The 15,662-nt window shown below is 45.9% G+C and overlaps 1 protein-coding gene across 1 annotated transcript in view; it reads left to right on the forward strand.

The window, feature by feature from the left end:
- fras1 (Fraser extracellular matrix complex subunit 1) overlaps window positions 1-15,662 on the forward strand; it is a 103,591-nt gene that overhangs the window by 50,198 nt on the left and 37,731 nt on the right. The window contains exons 15-24 of the mRNA XM_036527397.1: window positions 223-366; window positions 1,124-1,264; window positions 1,677-1,817; window positions 2,472-2,639; window positions 5,462-5,602; window positions 6,319-6,462; window positions 11,732-11,884; window positions 13,364-13,510; window positions 13,821-13,967; window positions 15,127-15,267. Coding sequence (XP_036383290.1) covers window positions 223-366; window positions 1,124-1,264; window positions 1,677-1,817; window positions 2,472-2,639; window positions 5,462-5,602; window positions 6,319-6,462; window positions 11,732-11,884; window positions 13,364-13,510; window positions 13,821-13,967; window positions 15,127-15,267 — 1,467 coding nt within the window. The remainder of the gene's footprint in view (window positions 1-222; window positions 367-1,123; window positions 1,265-1,676; window positions 1,818-2,471; window positions 2,640-5,461; window positions 5,603-6,318; window positions 6,463-11,731; window positions 11,885-13,363; window positions 13,511-13,820; window positions 13,968-15,126; window positions 15,268-15,662) is intronic.

Raw genomic sequence — 15,662 nt, forward strand, 5'->3', positions numbered from 1 at the left:
CAAAAGAGCAATGGGGGGGTGGGGGTGGTGAGGGGGGGGGGGGGGTGTCCCGCAGTGAAAATAAATTGGGAATCAAGGCCGGGGTTGGAAGTGACCCTGGAAAAGCCACTTCAGATGTTTCACCTCTCCATCGGTCGCCAAGGCATGGCCCCGTTTCCAGGCGCGGGTGGATGGGAGGGAAGCGCAAGACCCTGATTGGTACCCCACTCCTCTCTCCCTCAGGTTGCCACGGTTCCTGCTCTGCGTGCAGCGGGCCAGGACAGCAGGACTGTCTCTCCTGTTCTGACCCGTCTCACCTGCTCAAAGATGGCTTGTGCGTGCCAGACTGCGGCCCGGGCTTCTATGTCAGCCGGGGCACCTGCCATGGTGAGTGCCTGGGGAGGGTCTTCCATTTCACACCATGAATCAAGGCAACAAGCAGGCCGTTTGTCACTAGCTTTATCACTCCACAGCAGGTAAATAACAGAAAATTTCACGTTGAATTTTTTTTCATATTAATGAGTCGCTTTCTCGTAAACAAAGCCATATGAATATGGATTGCTCCTAAATTCATAAGGAGTGGTAGCGAGCAGCAAGAACAAATCCCCTTTAGGCTGCACACAGCATGGGGAAGTTATTTTCAGCCAAGCGTGTCCCGGGGGCCTCGCTCTCAAATGTCTATAATTAAGTAGGTGCAGAAAACATAATGAAGCATTGTCTGCCATGGTCAGACCCACCACTTCACAAATCAGATGCAGATTAATCCCAAATCAAGTGAACCGGATAAAATCCTGTATACGTGTCAAAACCCTACACGAACGTCAAAATACCCTGCTATACCCTCAGCTTTCTATTGTCAGAGTTGAGGAGAGTTTTTTTTTTCGTTGTCCCCTCTAGCCTGTGGAATTTCTCATGCAAATCTTCTGTTGTTCAGAGATGAAGTCATGTTCCTGTTTTAACGTGTGTTGGTATTTTCAGTGCCCTGGAGTTATGGGAGATTTGCGTGGCTTCTTTAAGCATACTGTTATTATTAGCTTAACTGTAATTATGTTAGAAGATCTTCAGTGGGCATAGCGTAACTTCTGTGTGGATTGAACATAACTGAATTCAGTTCAAAACAGTTGTTTTGTTTTCATTCCCCCAGCGTGCGATGAATCCTGCTTGACCTGCTACCCTGACAATCCCAGCTGCATGAGCTGCCCTTCGGACGCCGCTCTGCATCATGGGAAATGTGTCTCCCGTTGCCCGGAGCAACATTACCGAGACAGCCACGGCAGATGCAGGAGTGGGTGTCTCCGCTCACGTTTTAATTGGAGTTTCAACTTACTGTAACCAGACAGTGCATTGTTTATCTGTCCTAGCACGGTATCATCTTATTCTCATTTCCGTACTTGGGAAATGTATTTAAAGACTGATGGAATATAGTATAAAAGGCCCAGGGCATAAAACATCTTGTCTTGTCTAACATAATGTACCGGTATGCATTATTGATGTGTATCGACTTTATGGGCCATGTAATTCTTTCCCCACAGCTGTATAGCAAAAACATGCTGAAAGCCTTATGGTTATGTGTCTGTGACTTCATATAAAAGATGTAGAAAATGCTTTTGACAGGACATTGTAAGTAATTTATGAGTTGCACAGCTGCAGTCTGATTGGCTGTTGGAAGTGTGCTTGACCTTTGCCCTTCTTTTCAGCCTGTCACAGCTCTTGCGCAGCCTGCTCCGGCCCCTCGGTGTCCCAGTGCACCCTCTGCTCGGGAACGCTCGCTCTGCACCTCGGGCAGTGCATGGACAGCTGCGGAGAGGGCCTGTTCTCCCAGGACGGGGTCTGCAGAAGTAAGACCCCCCGCCTGGTCTGTGCCGTTTAGCCGCCATTTTATGTCTGCCTGATTTATTTTAGCAACGACATGCAAACCTTTACTGCAGAGCTGTTGCAGCACTTGGCAACTAACTAGAGAGAAACTGTGATATTTAAAAGGAACCAAGTGGTGCTATTATGTGAAAATAAAATCCCAGGAAAGTGCTGCTTACTGTAGCAGGTGTTGATGAATTGGCCTTGTAAAGGCCCTTGACTTGGTGTACGCTTGTATGCTTGGTATGTCCAGCAGAATGTCTATTAACTTTTTCCAGTAAGCTTGGAATTGCTTCCCAGTTTCAATTAGATAAGCAGGTTCTGCTATAATTGTCAGGTAGACTGCTAATGCTTCAGAGAGCAGTCCAAGGAACCCTGGAAAAGGTTGTCTTATGGGAATTAGGACATTTTCTGTGCAGCAGGAGCAGCTGCTGACAAACTAAGTGCCCCTTAAAGTCAGAATTGTACCTCAGGGTCCAGTGTTTTGGGTTGTCTTCAACCATCAGTCAGGATTGCTTTGCAGTAGAGTGCCCGTTGGTGCTGAATGTAAACGAGTCTGCTTGTCTGCTCCACTGAAGACAAATGGCCGTTTGAGCGGCGCGTTCGGACGGGGAGTTAATGAGTTCCCGTCCCCGCAGGCTGCCACCGGTCCTGCCGCTCCTGCGTCGGGCCCAAACACTCGGACTGCCTGCGCTGCCTAAAGCCTGAGGAGGCACTGCACCCCCAGAATGGCCGCGTCGCCCACGGTGTCTGCGCCTCCAGCTGCAAGGCCCAGTTCTACCTGGACTCGGACAGGACCTGCCGAGGCAAGTACCTGGGGACGGTGGTGTAATGAGGATAATGATGATGATGTCAATGAAGATGATAATGATGACGATAGAGATGGTGATGGTGATGACTAGGAAGATGATGATGATGATGATAATGGTGATGGTGATGATGGTGATGATGAAGTCTGTCACAGATATTATGATGATGATTCAACAGATGCCGTCCCTTGCATCTTGCAGGTCACTTGTACCATATAATACTGACACATGCACATATATTACAATTACAGGTGAATAAACATAGTAAAAAATTACAAATATAAAATTCATTGTTCAGTCACAAATTATAACAAAATCATGATAGCCCATTACCAAGGGATTTTGTTACTCAGAGTGAACTTCCATACACTCACACAGCATCTCTTTAAGAGAGGGCCTTAACCTGGTGCTAATACTTGACGTTAATGAATACGAAAAGTCTGCGTAGTTGTTAACCCAGTTGAAATGATTAGCATTGCAGTTAATGATTGCTGATAGTGGTCTCCATGGTCTGCTACCTCTTTTTTTCTCCCCTGACTGCCAGTGCTGTTGAAGTCTGCTACTTGCTATCACTCTGTTTGCTTGGAATGGAGAACCGCACGTGTGGCAGTGATTAGTGAAGAAGGCTAGCGCTGATCACAAAAGGGTTTTACCACTCATGGGCATACCAAAAAAAAAACACTGTGCAGAATTCACTGTGTGATTTATGACACACTCATTTATAATGTACTACCTACACGCGGTTCAAGCTCCGAGAGAGGAAAGCACTGACCCCTTTAAAATAAGCATATCTCCAGCATTCCACAAAGCCTCATTCCCACGTTAGATAAATGCCAGTCACACTTTACTGCCTGTGTACAATCACTCACCAGCCATGGTCGTCGGGAGGGAGTGTTTCAGAACAAACTGACGCGAATGGCTATCAGCAATATTCAACGGCAGACTGAGGCTCCATTGTGCTCATGAAAAGTAAACCATCCAACTGATTTGTTTACTGAGATGAATTCATTTACGGTCCGGCACTCGGCAGATTCCTTCCCATGATGCACCGTGGTGAATGTAACCTTTGTTTCTGATGCATACATTGCAAAGCAAGTAACACAAAACCCCACAGAGAACATTTGGCTGATTGGAGCACATCCTAGCGCATATCTCGGCTTGGCATCATCTTAAATGCCCTTAATTCCAGCCTTAAATACGATAAATGCTGCAGCTGAAAAGCAAGGTTTTTTAGCTACACAAATTAGTTATGTGATTGGTGCTTCTTTTTTTTTCTTTTTTTTTGAAATGAAAAATACATTCGCATCACAATACGTCTGTTGGCACATGTGCACACTTTTAATACACTTTGTCGAATTGATATGCTGACAGTCATTACAATGGGCAGAATTGTAGCCGGGGGCGACGGCACATGTCAAAGGGGTCCCTGTCAAGGTGCAGTCTGCAGCAGTGATATGCCCCAGAGACATCAATAGGGTTCATTGTGTGGAGCAAGCGTGCTCAGACACATGCAGAGCTTCCTCAAGGCTACTGTCTGTGGGGGTGGGGGGGGGGCAGACACCACTCACTGACGGATTTCATATATGATGGTGGTGGTGGTGGGGGGGCTTTAGGGGGTCGGAGGACAACCTCCGCTCGCTGACGGATCGGATATCGGCAGGGGGAAATTCCAGGACACAAATCCCTGTTCTACCCACTGGTGTGGACAGAGCGCTCCTCAGCGGAGGGGCTTACTGCGCGCTCGGGTTCTCGTGCCAGCCTTACGCCGAGGCGCCTCGACCACCTGAGTGATGCAGGAATGCCGGCGCGGCCGCCGTTGCTGTAGGGAGAGTCACGGCGTGGAGCCGACAGACGGAGGAGTCGGGGAACAGCCTAGGAGAAAATGCGCTTCTGTAACAAGACAAAGTTCACGGTGATACAGCGTGATGTACTTTCCATACCTTGGGCCTTTGTTGTCTTTTCAGAAAATATCAACTGAAGCAAGAAGAAAAAAAAATAACTTTGAAAAGGTTGGAAATCAATATGCACCCCTCCTCCCAGCCCCCGTACAAGAATAGATGTCTGAAATGAACTGCAAGAAACGAGCAGACTTTGTTCATCAGTCTTTTTTCCAGCAACAGAGCGCAGTCAGACAGTGGTGGTGCCTAATATGCCTCCAGCACAGTGAGGATAGGGAAAAAAAACTCAATTACTGAAATAGATAGCCATTCCTCTTCGCTGACAACTTAAGCAGCCAAAATAGACAAACCTAGAAAAGACGTTAAGGCCATGTCCCCCCTGTGGTTGCAGTGAGGGATGGCTTGTGTCATCGCAATGAGCGAGCTGATGAGCAACACCTAGGGCGAGTTTGTATTTGGCCAGCAGTCAAATGTTTGCAGTTTACATACGTGCCTTTGAGCTGCTTTCAAGCCAGATATTCGTGACAGATTGTCAGGTGCGGGATAGGAGAAGGTGAGGGGGCAGGGGGTGGGAGGGAGTGAGACTCTACCTTCAGTCTAGCTCTAAGAGGTGTGACAATGTCAGCAGAAGATCTGTCAGCAGCAATGTTGGAGTCATTTTATGTTGTGTCTGTGACTCCTGTCTTGAAGCATGGGTGTGGAGCTCACCAATCGATTAGACAAGCTACCAGATGGATGTATTGAAATTATTTTTCTACCCTCAAGCACACAGGCCTGGAGGTGGGTGGCCTCTCTTTCAGGGCTGGGTGGGAGGAGGTTTTTTTTCAGAGGGAACACGAAAATTGATTCCGTGCGCAGCACCGATAAGCTGTTCCTTTTTCCCCCTTTATCCTTTCTCACCTCACGCCCACTCCCTTTCAGAGTGCCACGCCTCGTGTTCGCAGTGCAACGGGGGCAGCGCCCACAACTGCACGTCCTGCTCCCACCCGGACGTCCTGTTCCAGGGACAGTGTCTGAAGAGGTGTCCCCAGGGCTTCCACAGTCAGGACAGCGTCTGTAATGGTGAGAACACAGTCACGTCTCATTGTCGGGAAAAAAGCACATTGCTGGAGCTCTGTGGAACAAGCAGTTGGACCCTTGAGTATCAGTGATGAAGCACCATTCCGTAGATGGGACTTTAAATGTTGCATTGTCAACATTGCAGCCTTTGTTGCACAGCAGTTACAGTAATTTCCCATCTGCTGCAGATGCCGGTAGTAATATTTTACTTTTAGGGAATTAAAATGACATTGAGACATTGCAGGCAGAATGACACTTTTGGAATAACTTTTGGCACTTTTTGGAATAATTCATAGTTTATTACTGTGGGTCTGCTTTGTTAGTTGTTAATTTGATCCATGTTTCGGAAAGAGGTTCATGGCACAATTCCCAGAGGCTGCATCAGCAAGGATTGATTTACCGAAAGTGGAGAGAGCATTTTGATGCTCAGTAAGTTGAGACTGTTGACAGTAGGACATGTTTTATTTGCCAAAGATTTCCTTTATTTCAATCGAGGCCTGGCCTTTGTAAGACACTAGAAATCAAACACTGACAAACACGTGCCTGGTTTTTCCACAGTCGTGGCACAGAATGCATTAACCACAACATCTGCATTATTAAACACTTTAATGCAGTTTGATAACAGAATTTCATGCAGTGTAATCTTTGGTCTGTTGAACTGTCTGTGCCACTCTGCTGTGGTCGGGAGTGGTTGAGTCACCGAGTCTCCGCTCTCCCAGCCTGCCACCCCTCCTGCAGGGAGTGCTCGGGTCCCTCGGAGGCCGACTGCTCGGCCTGCCCGCCCCACACCACCCTGCACGATGGCTACTGCAGGACCAGCTGCCCCGAGGGACAGTACCTCAGCGCCGCGGGATATTGTGTTGGTAAGTTTCTGGCCGGTGCTTGTTGGAAGGTAGATAGGCTTCATTAACCTCATAGTGGGTGGAGTAACCATGCGCTATCAAACACACTGACTGGATTGAACCAATCGTAAGACTTTGCAAAGTGATGAATCCTGGGCTTTGCTAGGTCTTGCTCTCCGATCACGAGCAGCTTAAACCGAGGTGCATTAGTCTTGAATCCTAGTCATTTTGGTTAGGCAGAACGTGATGCAACATTTCATGCAGTTGATTATGGGAAGTGAAGTCCAGAGTGAGTTTTAATGTATTCCACAGCATCTGCCTTTAGACTTCAACTCCCATCAGCACTGTTAGCTGTTGAGCTCAGTGGGGCTTCTAGTGGGGACTGAATTGGTGCAGAATATAATTCCATACTTTCCTTGTCAGTGGCTTTTGCTCAATAATGTGTCAAAATCTCTTTGAAGAGGTCCCTCCATTTCAGCCTTAGCACTTGGTGGTGTTGTGGATGGGGCCAGGAAGCCAATGTTACATTAGTCATGTAGAGACCCCACAAAGGCACGCTAGGGGGGCAGCCATTGACTCTCCCTTGTTACACTGATCTAACTCCGCGCCACTCGTGTTTAATTGCCCTCTGTGCCTCTGAATGGTAACTCCAAGAGGCATGGGGTGGGGGGATTCAGCACAGGGGAATCATCTTTGGAATTAAAATTGATCTGTCAGCAACAAAATATAATAATAATAATCTTGGATATATGCCAAAGAATAGCACGAAAGTCCAGGGATTTGGTTTTGATGTTGGCCGCTTCGGTTTACCTCACCAGACCTTTCCCGAATTGTCTGGCCGCAGATTCCTCCCCAGCTGTTTGGTTAGCCTTGACGCTGTGATTGTGGGGGCGTGTGCAGTATCTGTAAAGTCTTGGCGAACCTTTGCCCCTGGTGAAGTGGGGAACTCAAGGCAAGGATGGGCAGTGGAAATTAGAGCAGCGAACGTGAGAGAGAGATTGTGTGTGAGTGCTCGTATTTTTCTACTTTCATCACTTTAAGTCCTCTTTTTTTCTTGTGTTCTGAACCTCTTTTTCCGTGTGTTTTGAAACCCTTTTTTCCTTGTGTTTTGAAAACACAGATGGCTCTCTTTTGAAATTTAAAATGAAGGGGGTGAAGGCTTTTAAGGCATCCCCCGCGCTGGCACAAGGATCAGTAAAATGATACGCTGCACTTTTAACATCAACAAAGGTTGAAGGTAAAAAGCAGCGACGGGAAGTCTGATCTATCACTTGTGGAACAAATCTGATTCGGTGTACTCCACTTATAGGAATCCAGGATGATTTGGCTCTTATAAGCGGTTTGCTTCTTCAGTTCCAAAGTTGTTCTCCTAATGTCCTGAGCTGTATTGTTTAAACATGGAAAGAAACATTAGTTTTCAGTGTTTTTATATCTTGTATTCAGTAAAACAAACGATAATATAACATCCTTTATTCAACTCTTTATTGAGTGAAATGCAAATACCACGACATGGTAAAGTGTATTGAACCTCCAAAATTTACAGCTTTGTCTATGCCGTGAAAGAGTCTGAGGATATTTCAAATGAAACCACCGTAGTCTAATTAGACTGGCAGACTAAACTTATTCTTGCCTTTGAAATGACAAATAAGCTTTCTGCAAGGACAGTGATGAACAGCAGCTCTCCTGTGACTTAAAAGTATGAAATTGAATGCATTGTGTTTTAAGTGCTCTGTCGCATTTTCTTGTAATTAGAAACCGTGGCGAGTAATTAATTTCCCCTTCGCCTAAGATGAACCGCTATCAAGCAGGGAAAACATGCCCTATTGGAAAAGGGGGAGGGGGGGGGGGGTGAACAGATGAATCACAACATCTTGATTTTAATTACGTTTTTGAATTTCCGTGGAAGATTGCGTGACAGCGTGTGTATGCGCGTGTGTGCTTGACTAATCGTCCTCAGTCAGACTCCTTGAATAAAAGATGCCCTGCCGTACCGCCCGGGAAACCCGAAAAGCATGATTTCGGGATTCATCCTGTCTGCATGAACACACATTTGCACCACTTGTCCTACCCCCAGATAACCTTGCTCTCCCCTGGCATGTTACATTTGCTGAGTCCTACCCCCAGATAACCTTGCTCTCCCTTGACATGTTGCCTTTTATGAGGTTTCTGCTCGGCCCTTGCCACATAAGATCCCGTTACTGTACTGTCTCAATAGGTTCACAGCCATTCAAACCTCCACTCTGACTTTTTGAGGCCCCTAGTTTCCATTTGATGTTTTCCCATGACCCCGCTGGCATTCCCTCCAAGCTCCAGAAGTATTTTGAGATGATATACTGTGCTTATAGCAACCCCCTCCATTAATCACCAATCAATTCTGTCCTCCTCGCCAAAAACACCCAGAGTCTGGCTCGTCCCACCTAGTCTGCTCTTGGCATGAATGTTCCCTCAGAGTGAGAGTCTGATTCGGGCTCTCCTGTTCAGGGTCTCACATCTGATGAATTGCCTCTATGCTGCTCTACAGAGACCCATTTATGCGCTTAACAGCAGGGAACTTTCAGATTATAGTTAGATGGGCGTAAGCTTGAGTGACACTATGGGCCTTAATGGCTCTTGCTTTGTGTGGTTTGGAGTGATGCATATGATGTCCTCACTTGTAATTACGCGTGCGATGACACGCACAGTTGTGCCATGCCAAAACGAATCTTTCCCAGGAATGCCAGGGAGCAAGCATCCACACAGCTGTTAATGTAAAACAGGAAGCTTTACGTCAGAGAGCCCATTTAAGTGTGTATGTGATAGGGAAAAATGAAATGTGAGGGGGAAAAATACATAGAACTGTACAGATGTGTCTCTTAATGAGGGTGAAGAGGGGGGTTGTCTGGAACTATTAACTCTGAGAGTGGCCAGCAACAACAAAACCTATGTCACAGGAGCAAAAGGCTTCTAGTGCCTGATATTCATGTCGATCTTGTGTTCTGGAGTTTGACCAAATCCGGATCTGTAGATGCGCTTCCATAGGGTAGTGGCAAAACTAAATGATGGCCATCTTCAGTGGGTCGAGCAGCCAGACTACACAAGGCTAATCAGCCAATTTATCATCTGTTACAAGGTGACCCGCACAGCGGCTGAATTGTGGTTGACGGCTCTTGAACGGAGGAGGCTGTTAAATGTTTAAAGAATGGAGCCGGATGGATCTATCTGCATGCAGGTCCCTCTGTTAGCTCTTAAGCTGCGACTTGCCCTCCCGGGTACCACTCTTTGAAACTTTAATCAGAATACTCTGCCACTGGAGTGGCAGTGAGCACTGCTGTGCATGCTATTAACCTCCGCTGCTGTACATTCCAATAACCATCTCTTACTGTATCATGCTGGATTAACCACACTGTGCTCAGTTTGGTAAAATACTAAAATGGTAGGGATCCACAGTACCATGACGTTTTCGGGACCATATTGGAAGTGGCTTGTTTTGTATTGTTACGCGATGCTGCTGTAGGTAATGATCTGCCATTCCCCAATGGATTCCTGTGAATTGATATCAGCTTGACACGGCATGTTTCTGGTTGTTTCTGATCTGATATTAATTGCAGTTCATATCCTTGTGTCTGCTAGTGACAAGCTGTACATGGAGCAGCACAAGGCGTAATTATATGACTCCCACATGATTATGCTCACAGCATATCTGTTTTACCGCACATGCATTTCTGTGTTTACCCATTGCTCGCCTCGGGGAATCAAAAGTTTGTTTGATTTGATGTTGTTCAGACGTTATCCTTGCTCTGCCTTCATCAGAGAATGTACAGCAGTTACATCTCACGTCTGTATGAGAAAGATCCACAGCAGTTTCCTGAAATAAGAGACAGCACACTGTAACTGTGATGCCAATAAACTTTGTCCAGCTCTATGGTCCAATTTCATCTGTGGCTTACATACACAGTAGCTGCTTGGGTTCCTGTCTATGGGAAGTCTATTCCTGTCTATAGAACAGCAGTGTGGCAGGGAGGTAAGGTGTGGGTGTGGTAAGGAGCAGAGCTTCTAACTGAAAGGTTGCAGGTTCGATTCCCCACTGGGGCAATGCTGCTTTACCCTTGGGCACGGTACTTACCCCAGAATTGCCTCAGTTAATATCCAGCTCTGTAAATGGGTTTGCTAAATGACGATAATGTGATCTAAGTGCAGATTTAGGGCCCAGACATGGCTTCCTGTGTGTATGTTTTTTTTGGTGTGGGAGCGTTGATTTGCGGGGTGTTGTTTTTGGCCCCAGTACAAGGCGAGCTAGCGTTCCACCCATGCAGGTGTTGCTTTCAGTAGCAAAGCCTTGCACTCATCAAGGAAATGAAGACCTCCCGGACGCATCCTCCCAACAGTTCCCAGAAGCTTACAGTACACAGCCACCTCTCATGCTGGAATCTAATGACCCCACGATTTTTAAAAAAGGATTTGATTGCCAACTTTGCCATTTTATTTATGTGTTATTAAGGAATTATCAGATATGAAATGTGACATTTGGGCATTTTTAGTTCATTAAATGTGGCTTCCAAATACCTGAGCCTCCTAATGCCTTGCGCATTTTTATGCTAAGCGGATCAGGAATAGGTCCAGGGATAGGATTAATATCAGCAAGGCTTGGTTTCATGTTACCTTTTTGTTTTTAAGCTCAGACCCAGCGTATCCCTCTTGCTTTGTCTCATATGTTGAGATAGATTTAATATACTACCGTTATCGCATAATTCTTCAATAGCTCCTTAACACACTTGGTGTCCTCTGCTCGCACGGCTGGTTCCATGTTGAGCATTTTTCTTGTTATCGACATATCGCTTGTTGCCGTCTGCAGATGTGTATCTTCACACCTCGGACTCTGTTTCTGTGCAGTCCTGCACAGTCTGACAGAGATAGACTGGGATGAAAGCCGTGTTTCTTCCCATTTCAGTGAGCATAGCCGTGATGGGGGTGTCAGGGCATGCTGTGATTCCTCACTCATTTCTTTCTCTACCTGTCTTTGTGTCTCTGTCTCTCTCTCTCTCTCTCTCTTTCTCTCTCTCTCTGTTTCTCTCACTGTCTACCTGTCTCTCCCTCTCTCTTCCTTTCTCTTTGTCTCACTCTGTGTGTCTGTCTCTCTAACCCTCTCTGCTTCTCCATAACCCTCTCTCTGTCTGTGCATTGATTCATCGGTCTCTCTATCTCTGTCTCACTCTGTGTGTCTGTTTGTCTCTCCCCACTCTTTCCCATTCTCTCCTCCTCTCTTGCCCTCTCTCTTTCTTTCCACCGGTCTGTCTCTTTCTCCGTCTCTCAGAATGCCATGGGGACTGTCAGCGGTGTGTGGCGGACCCTCAGGACAGTGGAAGCGTCTGTCTGTGGTGCAAGAGCCCTAGGGACCTGCTGCTCGGTGACCACTGTGTCCCTAACTGTCCCATTGGATATTATACCCAGTATGGGGCCTGCAAGAGTAAGTCTCACCCTTGTATCACAGACCAATATTTGACTCATATGTTAACTATATAGCCTTGCTGTGCTAGGCTATGCTATCCTACACTGTGTCATTTCATGTCATGTTATATGCCTGACTCTGCATAATAATACTATGACTTCATCATACTACAATAACTTAAATCAAAATAACTCATTCTAGGCATGTGTTGGATAAACCTCAATATTTGCCCATAACAATCCCCAGATATTCTATTAAAAGCTGTCTACTGTGAGGTATCTCATAGAGATTTTGTAGCATCAGATCCTAACATATTTAGCCATACTCTATAGTACAATTTGTTCTGTTGCTTCTCACTCTTTTCATAGACCTAGGTACAATACATACATATGTACAGATATATGTATATATATATATATATATATATATATATATATATATATATATATATATATAAGATCATTCATTAAATCTACTGTTGATTGTACTGCCTGATGCAATCAATTTATGCAGTCATTTGGCAACTTTCCTATTTAAATTCTGACAGTGCAACACACACCTTAATCAGTCATTAAAATGCATTGCTTAGTTTAATTGGTTATATTTTATCTGATTAATACTGTCCCTAAAACAATAGTGTTGATTTTATATGTTTAACATCAGGCTGCTATTGGGAGTATGTGTTAACAATTCATGGGCATGTTTAATGTGCTGTGCACTGTACAGAACCAGATTCACATGCCTTAAAATAGCACTAGGCTAACTCAAACTTCAAAGTCAGCTTAAATGCTCTTATATGATCTATTGATTTTCTGCCAAGGCGATATCAGGCACTGTGAAATGAACCAGGTTTTAAAAGGCATCCATTCTCCATTTCTGCTTGTTCTTTGGGCTATAATACATTACCGCCGTGACCGCTGTCAGACTCTACATGTGGGAGGTGGGAAACTGTCATGCCCAAGTATTTGATGTAAATGCCCTGACGGTCTTAGGAGTCAGGGAGAGTCCGTAAATCATAGCACTCAACTAACATAACAGAGGTATGAGCTTAACTAGCTAGACTCGTGTCTAAGAAGAAACACAATCTCTCACGGTCAAGGCCCTTGGGATTATTTTGTTTGCTTCTCATCTGGTAATGTGTTTTGACTCAAAGGTCTTAATTGGAATGCATGAGAAGATGAAATGCGAGTTGAAATGTGTTAGTGCTTGAAAAGTAAGCAGACAATCTCATTATTTGGGTCAAATGTGAGTCTGTGGTTAGCCATTGTTTCAAATTCCAAGGAGTCAGAAAAATATGTATTCACAGAACATGGTGAGGCAATACTTCATTGACTTGACCAGGGTAAACAGATTTTTTTTTTCAATTGCAAAATGTTTTACTTACTCCTCTGTTAAAGTTAATATTTTCTTCTGGCCATACATGTATGGTCTGTGTATAAACATGCATTCAGGGTGGTGTCTGGGTGTCAGCTCATGGGGTTTTGTCACCCTCCCCAGAGTGCCACTTTGCCTGTGAGAGCTGCAGCGGGGCGGGACCTCTGTCCTGTACTTCCTGTCCTGTCCCCAATGTCCTGTCCCCCTCGGGCCTGTGTGTTCCTCGGTGTCCCCTGGGACACTATGCAGATGAGCACAGGGTGTGTCGGGGTAGGTGCTGGAGCGGCCGTTCGTCTGAGTGCTTTCCACAGAAGCATAGCTAAGCGTGTGACTGTATCCCAAGGCCAGTCGTGGCTATTAATGTGATTGTTTTCATTGCTGTTTTAAGTGAACCAGTCTGTGACAAATCAATTCTGGCAATTCATGTTAATTATTGCAGGACTTTAAAATGTGTTTGTGTGTGTGCTTGTGTGTGTATGTGTGCTTGTGTATGTGTATGTGTGTAATGTGTGTGTGTGTGTGTGTGTTTGTATATGTGTGTGTCTGCATATTAATGTGTATCTACGTGTGTCATTTGCAGCCTGTGACAGCCAGTGCCTGACGTGTGAAATGGCTGGAGTGTGCACCTCCTGTAGAGACCCTGCCAAGGTTCTGCTGTTCGGAGAATGCCAGTACGAGAGCTGTGCCCACCAGTACTACTTGAACGCCAGCACCCGGGCCTGCAGAGGTACGGCGCATTAACTCTCCACTCGGTACCCTTTAAGAACAACATTCCTCCTCAGAGTAGGACTAGTGTAGTCATTCACCTTTTCATGCTTTTTTTCCCATGCCGAATACACCTTGGATTACATGTAGCTGGCATACTCCTTCGCCATTTCATGTGGTTATGGATAAAAAAAGAGCCCTTTTTCATTCCACAGGTTAACACTTCCCTGTTATTTATGGGAAAGTTAAGCCCGCATCAGTGAGCTGCATTTCTCCTGCTTCTACGCAGAAACCGGTTTAATGAGATCCGGTCGGCCTGGGCGGCACAGAGCGCCATGGCAACCGGGGAATCAAACACACAATACCTTCATCTCGATATTAAAAAAAAGTTAACTGAGGCGTGGGGATAGGGGGGGAAAGTTTCATTACCGGAGAGAGTCTGCAGCAGCCGGAGCGCACTTTCAGCGGGACATTTCAGCCCCGCTGTTTACGCCCCCAGCAGCAGTGGCTGCTGGGAAAGCATTCTGTAGATGAGCTCGAACGCACTGCGGGGGTAGCTGTTGCGTCTGGCACAGGTAACAGGATATTACAGTTTGGGCTGCGGTGTGAGAAATGAGGTGTTTGCACTTCACGCCAGCAGCAGTCATGCTGCATTTGAGGTGAGAAACACCTGATGCTACCCAGCCTATACTGAGGCCTTTCATTGACTGACAGTTGAGGCTGAACGGCCACATGAAGGGAAGTGGCGCATATCAGCAGGGCACTGGTGGCAGAAATAGATTATAGAGCAGTGACAAAGAACTGGATTCAGTGGAAACCGGTGAGTCGTCTTTAGGGGGAGAGCAGTTAAATGTTCCACAGTAATCTGGCACCCGTACAAGAGTAACTTCTTTAAAGGACAGAGCTGTAGAGAGTTGCAGGAAACCAGATCTCACAGCAAATGACTGCAATTTGCATGGCAGCTTTGAGTGAATCCAGGTTAAAGTGTGTGTTGTGTTGGCCAGGTATTCAGACTTCTGCAGTGGCTCCATGTGTACAGCTCCAGTTTTTGCCCCCCAAGGCAGATGGATCATATGCTTTTGTGTGGTTCATGAGTGAAAGGTCACAAATTTAGAGGGTGACAGACATGACTCTATCATGCTCTTGCGTGTGACCTTTCCCTGTCCCTCTCTCACCATCAGAGTGTGACTGGAGCTGCAACGCCTGCCGGGGCCCACTGCGCACCGATTGCCTGCAGTGCATGGAGGGATATGTCTTCCAGGACGGCATCTGTGTCCAGGACTGCTCCGCGGGGTCCTTCCGGGATGGAGACAGCTGTCTGAGTCAGTGCCTGAGTTTTGTTGTATACATGCAAATTGTGTTTCATAAACACTCATTGTTTAGTGTCTGACTCATAATTGTGTAATTTCATCAATACTGTGAGTTAAAACCCATCAACACCAACAAGATACCAGTGTGCCCCAAGTTCATTAGCAAGCTGATTTGGTGTTTTTAAACTCAAAGTGGTCAAAACACCAATTTGCCTGAAATTTATGAACGTGTCCTTCGGTAATTAATTGTTTATTACGTGATTGTGATCCAGGATGTGGGACGTTAATGTGTACTTTTGCATTTTAAGTTCATCTTAAAACCTCTTTCCTCTGTTGTCTGGTCATGTTTGACACCTGATTCCCTTTTTTGTGATTCCGCACCCAGCTGGTTAAATCTCACCCATGCT

This window comes from Megalops cyprinoides, chromosome 4 (assembly GCF_013368585.1).
Source record: "Megalops cyprinoides isolate fMegCyp1 chromosome 4, fMegCyp1.pri, whole genome shotgun sequence".
Taxonomy (NCBI): Eukaryota; Metazoa; Chordata; class Actinopteri; order Elopiformes; family Megalopidae; genus Megalops; species Megalops cyprinoides.